Below are 9,056 nucleotides of genomic sequence, written 5' to 3'. Positions count from 1 at the left end.
GGGGGGGGGGGGGGGGGACTCTGGTCTAGGATGGAGTTGGGCCCCTCCAGGTGCCCTTAGCTCCCTAAGCCAGCGAGGCCCCTAGGGTCCAGTCTGTGGCCTCCCCCGCTGCACCTCTGGGCCCGGGCACTAGCTGTCGGTTGGCCGGCAGCCTCTTCCCCAGACCCACCGCGCTGGCCCGCTTCCAGGACCACCCCTAGCACACCTGAGGTCGGGGGTGAGGGCTAGATGCCTTTTTCTGGAAAGATGTAACCTGGGCCTCGCAGAGAAGACAAGGCCCCTGAGCACGGCCTGCGCATGAGGAGGCTGCAGACAGCGCCGACAAGACCTCAGGCCCAGGAGCCAGAAACCGGGTCTTCGCTACCCTAGGACAGGGCTGGCTTCTGGGCCTGTTAGATTCTTTTTTTTTTGGCCACACTGTGCACCTTGGGGGATCTTAGTTCCCGGACGAGGGACCCAGTGCAGGCTCTCAGCCCTGACTGCACGGAGTTCGAACCACAGGACCACCAGGCAATTCCCTCTTTGCACCTTTAATACCAGCCCACTTGGTTACTCAGCTTGACCCAGGGGTCCCTGCACTGCTTATGTGACGCTGTCCCCTTGAGGAGACCCTCCTGCTGTTAGGCCAGGACCCTGGGAGCCCCAGCCCCTGGCGCCACCTTCACCACCCCTGTGAACCCTCCCCTGGCTCCCTCACTCTGCCTGCTTCTCTAGCTGCCCCTTCCTGCGGGCCCCTGCCCTGGCTCACTGCTCCCAGTTCACCCCTTCTTTGCCACTGGGGCGAGCATTCAACAAAGCTCCTAGTCTTCAGAGACTCGAATCCTCCCGTGGCTCACCAGCCCCACCCCCGCCCAGCCCCCTGCTCCCAGCTGAAGTTTTCCCAGGCCTCCCGTTATGCCCGGCTCCAGACTCGGGGCCCCTGCACCGATGCTGCCTCGAGGTCCCCCACTCTGGGAGTCTCAGTGTGAAGGGTGGACCCCCAGCGCAGGGGCCCAGGGCATAAGCACACCCTCCCTACCGGGGCCCCTCACATGGGGGCTGCCGTGTGCCTTTGGCGTCTCACCCAGCTGGGCGGGTGCTCAGAGGCAAGACTGTTACATGCCAACCTGGCCGGCCTTCCTGCCATGCCAGCGTTGGTGGCAAGGTGGGCATGAGGCAATTTCCTGCCAGTGATACCAGGGTTTCAGCTGCAGGCGCAGGAGACCAAGGGTTTTGGAATCCTGATGAGCAAAAAAGGGTCATTGATTTGATTTGGTTTGTGGCCACACCATGCAGCTTGCAGGATCTTAGTTCCCTGACCAGGGGTTGAACCGGGCCCTTGATAGTGAAAGTGCCAGATCCTAACGACTGGACCGCCAGGGAATTCCCGATTTTAAACAGTTCATGAAGCAATGTAAAGATCTGAGACTTTCCATTTTCTTTATCAGCAAGTGTTTTGGGGGACGTGTATATGTGCCAGGAGCCAAGGACACTTTCTAAAGAGGAGTGCATCCAAAGGAGACCGGAGCGCCTCCCCCTGCCAGGGCCCGAGGCAGCAAGAAGGACGGAGAGACGGCTCTGCTGGGGAGGGCGCCGCCTGGCCGGGGACTGACGGGCAGTGGGCCCTGGTGGGGGGCAGGTACCTGGCCATGCCCACTGGATGGGCAGGAGGCCGCAGAACCCACAGATGGCCCGCCCTGGCACCCTTCCCTCCGTGTCCTGAGTCCCCTGGAGGACGAGGTGGCACGCTCACATGGGCGTGAGGACCAGTAAGCTGGAGGCTACGGGGAAAAGGCACAGGAGTTTGAAGGATTATTATACAGAAGCAGCCTTCTGCTGTGATCCAGGAGTGAAGACAGGGTGTGGCGTTGTTTCTCAAACAGGGAGTCGTGGGACCCGAGGTCTCAGAAGGTCTGTGACTCCCCGGGGGGATGTGCACAAGTTGCTGGGTCCTGACCCTCAGTGCCCCCGGCCCCTTGCTGTCCAGCTGGCCCTTGTGGATGACATCAGAGCCTGGGGTGCGCCCCTCCAGCTGGGCCCTGTGCTTGCATGGGCTGCGGGCTGCCCTCCCGGTTCACCGTGAGGCCTTGGGCAAGTGAAATACATTTAGTACCAAAACTCGCCTCAAGGGTTCCCAGAGTTTAACACGCATGTCAGCTCTTTCTCACAGGGCCCGGCAGATGGAAAGGTTCATTCAGTGATGGCTTGAAGGATGCAATGATAGCAGAGGCCCCGGCAGACACACTGACGGCCGGGTCTCCCCCCACACCTGCACCTGCTCCCCACGGGCCCACAGCTGGTGCTTCTGCACCCAGAAGCCAGAGCCCGGCTCGGCTGTGCTGAGTCCCTCGGCCCCTGTGCAACACCGCCGCCCAGCCTGCTCTGGGGTCTCCGCTGTCTCGCTCCTGACCAGCCTCGGGGGTCCCTGAGCCCTGAACCTCAGCCTCCCTGGCCTCTGGCGCCCACGTTCTCTCTCAATGCACCTGCCCAGTTCCGACATCCAGGTGTTTCTGCCTGAGACAGAGGCGGGACGGCTGTCACCGAGTTCCCCACCACCTCTGCATCTGGTTGAGACAGCGTGCTCAGTCGCTCTCTTGTGTCTGGCCCTTTGCCCTTTGCCACCCCATGGACTGTAGCCCAGAGGCTCCTCTGTCCACGGGATTTTTCAGAAAGGCATAGTGGAGTGGGTTGCCATTTCCTCCTTCAGGGGATCTTCCTGACCCAGGGATTGAACCCATCTCCCATGTCTCTGGCACTGCAGGCGGAGTCTTTACCCGCTGAGCCAACAGGAAGCCCACAGGGCCGAGTGCATGTTTCTCACGTGTTGGTAACCCATGCCTGATGGGAAGAGCACAGCTTGGTGGGTGGCAGGGGACTGAAGATGTCAAATCTCCCCCAAGGGTCTCTTCTGAACCTCTATGACTCGTTTGTCCTGGCCCTGGCCTTGCACAGGTCACACGTCCGTGGGGCAGGACTGGACGCACGGCTTCTCCGCTTGAATCACTGGAAGGAACATGAAGACAGAGGAGGGCTTGCAGGGAGAGGCCAAACCAGCTGCTGCCCCTGTGTAATGAGCAAGGGCGACAGGTTCTCGGGGAGGCAAAGCTGGGAGGTGGACGAGGGGGCAACCACCTGAGCGTTTTGGAAACGCTGGAAGGACTCCCTGGTCAAAAGTGCCGCTGCCCAGCTGGCTGGGCTGGTGGAGCAGGAGACACTTACACGGTCAAAAGTAGGTCTCCATTAATGAGTTTCCACAGCACACTAACTCAAACCTTTTCTCCGGGGAGCCATTCTTTCCAGAATGCTCCCAGAGCTTTCCCTCTTACACGTTGGGGCAGCTGCCGTGCGCAGCGGCCAGAGGGCACCCTCCCCAGGAAAGCAGGGCTGAGGCCACGGCTGCTCCGGTTCTCTGGCCCTCACACCTCCTGGGTTGTTTGAACGGGAACGGTTACCCTTTACCCACCCCCTCAACCCTGGTCTGGGCTCAGGGCAGCTGCCTCCGTGTGTCACTGCCCCCAGCTCGAGTGAAGGCGCCGCCGACTCCTGCCCGGCCCAGGACACACCCAAGTCAGACAGGACCCGAAGGTGAGAGCATGGGAACAGAACTCACACCTCAGACTCAGCCTTTCTCCACTGCAAAGGTAAGCTAAGAGATTGTTTGTTTATTTCATCAATAATTAAGGGTATACTAGTATGTATATCTCAAAATAATACTTAGTTATTTCAGACATGGTATTACAATAGTCACACGGTTGATGGAGGGGGATGGGAACCACACACTGGAATGACACCTTTATTACACATTGACATCAATGGCAAATATTTCTCCAATGATTCTCAAGAAAAATACTGTGAGTTAAAAGCTAAAGAGCTTTGTTTAGAAAAACCTGTATGTACAGGATAAACTTAAGAGCCTCAAAAAAACATTAAAAACTGGCCAAGTAAAATAAATGACAAAAATACTGGTTAAACCTTTCAAATATACTAAATCACGTCAAATATCAATATATTATACCAAGGCAATTCAGCAAAATAGAGCACTAAATTGTATTTAGTAGACACATTGGTTACATTTATCCTCGTGACTACTTCATCACAGGCTGATCAGTCCACCTGGAGGAAGAATGACCTGAAAGCCGTGCTGAGGGGAAGGTAAAGAAAGCAAACATTGCCAGCCGTTTTTTTTGCATGAACACGTATGATACAGTTTAATGCAGACCCAAGGCCAAACACTTTGAGGGGGCAGGTAGTAGGTTTTACTTCTAGTACAGATTCTCTTCACGTAAGATCATAAGATACAATGCGGTGAGCCCAACTTAAATTACATGCAGCAGCCCGTGGTCACACACCTCTGAACAAGGGACAAGGAAAGCTAAACCCAGGGGTGCGAGGGCTCATTGAGGGAAGAGGGCCATCAGGTACGAGGAGCTAGAGCAGACTGAAGTCAGGAAACGTCACTCCTCAGCAGTCACTCAAGGCTGATCTGATTATCTCAGGGACCAAAATAATCCACGTGAGAAATCCGAGATGACTGGACGGCTCAGTATCCTGTACTCACCCCGACGCTCAGAGCTGAGCCATCCGACCCGTCTCTGCGAGCCACGGGAAACTGCTGGAGATGAACTCGAGGGGAAGATGGACTTCCAGATAATGGTGGGCACTCAAAGCAAGTGCTGACAGTGAACTTTCAAATCTGAAGTTAACGTGGGCAGGAGGCCTGGTGCAGGATGTGGGTACGTCTGAAGTGAGGTTACTGCTTGATCACCCACTGATATAGCTCAAACTGTGCTTGAATTTAACAACTCTTCAAGATTTCATTTGGTTGGAATGAGCTACCAATAAGGGGCACCGAGAGCCCACTGGATGTGCAGATGGGAGGTTCATCACCCAAAGACCTCCAATCGCCCTTTGACCCCACTATCCTATGAATCTAGGATATTTCTAGCAGGAAGGACACGTCAAGGCTTTTCATTATTGGGCAGTACTGAGGCAAAGTGAAAATTCCTTAGGGCTACACATTTAATCTTTTAGGTATTTAGGGCTATTCCTTTATGCACCTTATTTTTTAGCTGTTTACAAACAAATTAATATCTGAAAGAAAACAATGAGTTACTTCAGAATTCAAAAGATGTACTCTGATAGGACTGTTTCGTGAGGGTGACTACGAGCAGTTTGTTGTTATGATGCTGGGGCAGCAGGTTAGCAAGGCACTTCAGAACTTTGGGAAATTCTTTTGTTCACATCAATAGGCAACTGTAAAACTGGTTCCTCAAAATATACAGAAATATGTATACCCTTTAGTGGAAGAAGAAAAATTTCACACAGTGATAGACCTTATTGGCCCTTTCAGGCACTAGAGAAACATCCATGTGCCAGGAACATGAGCTAAGGAGCACAGCAGGGGCCAGGAGCTTAACAGGCTGGGAGACCTGGCCCCGAGCGGCTACTGACGGCCTCTGCTCTCACACGCATCAGGAACGTGGAGCAAGGTGGTCCGTTTCTAGGAAGCCCATCATGCTACATGCAGACTTTTTTGCTTATTTTAGCATAACCTGATAATTGCTAACTGATTTCCATTTTTCACTATCTTACTATGGGTGTGGGTGTTTTATCTTTTTTTTTAAAAAAGTTCATTAGCTTCATTTAAATGTTCTTATCCTTACTGATTTCTAAGGGAAATTTTAAGTTTAGAGCTTATAAACAAAAACAACTTGAAGGTATCAGCTTGTGCTTCATCCCTTCTTTGCTGCAGTCTCTAAGGTGTTTTTGCTACTAATTTTCATAATTTTCTTATATTGCTCACAAAAATATGACTCCCCCCCAAAGGCAGGGTACAGGGGAACATACAGACACTGTATTTCAAACAAAAGCATGTTTATCAAAGAACCAACCATCTAGAAAAAAAAACTCCCACCCTATTAAATTGGGTGGGACCACTGGGTTTTATGAGTGAAAAAAAATCCTGCTTTATTTAGCATAATAACAAAACATACCATTGTGCTGTGTTTGTGCTTGGACCTTACTTCTATTCAACCAAAAATTTCCCCCTTCTTCATAATTGTCTTAGTATTTATCACATATTTCTAGATTCTGAAATAGCTGTATTTTAATGCTTGAACAACCATTAAAAATGTTTTAAAAGCTAAAAAAAAAAAAAAAAAGGTTTAAAACCTGCCCCATTTCATTTTCTGATTTTTTAAAAAACCCAAAAAATCACACCACAACATAAGGATAGCGATCCAAATGCAAAAGTTAATACGCTATAATATTTGTTTTGCAACATCAAAAGCAGCAGATACTGAATATAATTTGCTTAAATCATTAAATACTGAGATTGATATATGCATGTATAAATCACATTTAGGCTCAATGAACTGAAAGCTCTCTATAGATACAAAGATGTGTGCATAAAGTGCAAAACCAGAATCAGGAGCCGCAGGCTCTCTGGCTGTTCAGTACTCCCACTCGTCCGACTTCAGGTCCAGATAGCTGAGGATGTTCTGCGCCAGCTTCACGGCCTGTTTCCGGGCGGCCTTACACTTCTCCTCGCCCTGTGGGTCCACCGCGTCCAGGGCAAGTAGCTGCTTGGTGAGCAGCTCTTCCAGGCGGATGTAGTTCTTGTCGGTTCGATTGCCGTCGAAGGAGAGCACTTCGCCCTGGATCTCCGACAGGTTTCCTAGCACGTCCCAGACCGCCTTGTGTGAGGGGTGCTCCTCACAAGCCAACAGCTTTCTTTTCTCCAGGGCTTCCTTCAAGTCAATGTAGGTGATGAGGGTCTGCACTTCAATCACCGCTCTTCTCCGGGCTTCCCGGATGCAGGGGTTTTTTTCAAGACTCACCTCGTCCAACTGTCCGATCAAACCCTGTAGTTCTGTTTTGGCGCTCAGGTACAGTTCAGGAGGATTCTGTGCTTGGAGAAGTTCAGTTTTGATTTCTCTCATTCTCTTGAGGACCTTTTCTATTTTCAGAATGGAATGGTTCTGTCCTAGGTCAAATGCATGCGTGGTGTCTGCTTCCTCTTCTAAGTCCAAGTATCTCAGTAACTGGTTGATATCTTCCACGACCTCCTTCCGATAGTTTCTGATTTCTGTGCGGCCGCACACATCAAGAGCATCCAGGTCAGCCATCAGCCCCGAGAGCACACAAGACAAGTGCCTGCACGTCTCCTTGTTGTTCACTCCCATCAGAAGGGCAATCAGTGTGCCTCTGGTCTTGTTCACTTCACACATCACAGAGTTGATCTTGGCAACAGAGGGGTGTGCATCCTCAGAGAGCGGCAGGGAAGGCTGCTTCTTCATGCAGTTCTCAATAATCTCCTGCACGGCACAGATTTTGGTTAAGGTGTGATACCGTGCTTTTCGAAGGGAGACCTTGCCTCCGGTCTTGACATGTGTCAGCCTCAAAATGACATCCTGGATGCCTTCCTCAAACTCATCAGTTACACAGTTGCCTCCATTATAAAACGGCACGACCTTCTCTTTCACCAGGGCCTGCGCTTCTTGAAAAATGTTCTGTATTTCGAGCCGGTGTGGGTGGTTCGCATTCTGCTCCAACTCTTTGAGAAGACGCTCTGTCTCTTGTGCCGCCCTCTTCCTGGCTTGCTGAATATCTCCTTTTCCTTCAGTATCTACAGAGTCTATTTCGAAAAGCTGTTTTGTGAGAATCCTCTCCAGTTTCTTGTAATTCTTGTCATCTGACAGACCACTGAAACCAAGTACTTGCTGTTCTATGCTTTTCACCTCCTTTTGAATTTCCTGCAGCCTACTAATAGAAGGGTGTTGGTTTCCCATCTCCATACTTTTGTTGTGTTCAGTTTCACAAGCACTAAAAGATGACAAAAATAACTTGTTACACCACAAAGCCTGAAGAATGGTACTTGTGTATTATCTCATTCTAAAAAGATATGCTTACGAAAGGGCCTGTTGTCACTGCAATCCAAAGACCACACTTCAGCACAGAAATCAGTCTATCAACCCCTCTCCTGCAAGCAACCTCCACATGGCAGTGATTGAGACTGGGTTATTGCAGTGTGGAAGATAAGCTGGAGCGCTGGGCCCGGGAACCTCAATTTTCCTCAGTTGTAAAAGAGAACAGCGTATGCCTACATAAGTATGGCATGAGGTTGAGCTGTCAGCTTGGAAAAAGCACAAGCACCTCAGGTCGTCACAGTGGAAGCTGCTTCCTGGCAAGAGCAGGGCACCTTTGTGGAAAGTAAGTCAGTAGCTCTTCTAACCTTCCGGGCCTTTTGGGGGCATCTAAGCACTCCCACCCGGCCTGCTGCTGCTGCTGCTGCTAAGTCGCTTCAGTCGTGTCCGACTCTGTGCGACCCCACAGACGACAGCCCACCAGACTCCCACGTCCCTGGGGTTCTCCAGGCAAGAACACTAGAGTGGGTTGCCATTTCCTTCTCCACCCAGCCGGCCTAGCTTCCTGTAAAAGGAACTGAGCCGCTGAAACAAACAATGGGGTTCGCAGGCCCTCGCGGAAGTCCCCGTTTCTACATGCCTCTCCACCCGTTAAACACTTCCAGAAAGACGCCCTGTTTCTCGCCCCACCCTTTTTGTACCTCATAAACCTTTCCTGCAGAGGCTTGAAATTCCACAGGGAAGGCGCCTGGCATTATGATAAAGGCACCAGCTTGGGCTTTGGAGGCCTGGTACCCTCTAGGCCCTGTTTATGCTCCCCCCGTCCAAAACACACACCAAGACAATGAGACAACGATGACTAACTCATTCATCAGCCTCCCATTAAGGCTCCAGAGTGGCTTAACGCATTTTTTCCCCCCACGTTCTTGGGTTTCTATCAAACGCTGGGGATGGATGCTCAATCGAAACTAATCCCCTGCGGGTGTCCCAGCCAAGAACGCGCCTCCGGAGAGGCCCCGGAGCGGCGGGCTGCCTCGGTTCTTTCCTCCCCTCTCGCCCTGTCCTCCCGGCACTTTACCCAGACGCGGTCTAAGCGGGCTTGGTCTTGGCGTCCGGCGGGTGAAGTGGCCAGGTGGTAGGTCAGCCCTTTACGGGGTGCGGCACCGGAGCCGGGCCCCAAGCTGCATCCCTCTCAGCCCTCCCGGCTAGGGC

At 51.9% G+C, this 9,056-nt stretch overlaps 1 protein-coding gene across 2 annotated transcripts; it reads right to left on the bottom strand.

Annotated features, from left to right (window-relative positions):
- Positions 1-3,589: 3,589 nt before the first annotated feature.
- On the bottom strand, positions 3,590-9,056 carry BAG5 (BCL2-associated athanogene 5). 2 transcript variants are annotated; one of them, XM_010851319.1, is made up of 2 exons: positions 7,891-8,291; positions 3,590-7,803 (listed from the first exon to the last, which is right to left on the bottom strand). In XM_010851319.1, the coding sequence occupies exon 2, from the start codon at positions 7,773-7,775 to the stop codon at positions 6,432-6,434; it is 1,344 nt and encodes a 447-aa protein (XP_010849621.1). In that variant the 5' UTR covers positions 7,776-7,803; positions 7,891-8,291; the 3' UTR covers positions 3,590-6,431. The 2 variants fall into 2 exon arrangements, with proteins under 2 accessions (XP_010849621.1, XP_010849620.1); XM_010851318.1 differs by lacking the exon at positions 7,891-8,291 and adding an exon at positions 8,923-9,056 and having other exon boundaries at positions 6,218-7,803.

Source organism: Bison bison, unplaced genomic scaffold, assembly GCF_000754665.1.
Source record: "Bison bison bison isolate TAMUID 2011002044 unplaced genomic scaffold, Bison_UMD1.0 scf7180017864302, whole genome shotgun sequence".
Classification (NCBI taxonomy): Eukaryota; Metazoa; Chordata; class Mammalia; order Artiodactyla; family Bovidae; genus Bison; species Bison bison.
This window is presented reverse-complemented; position numbering and strand designations above follow the sequence as displayed.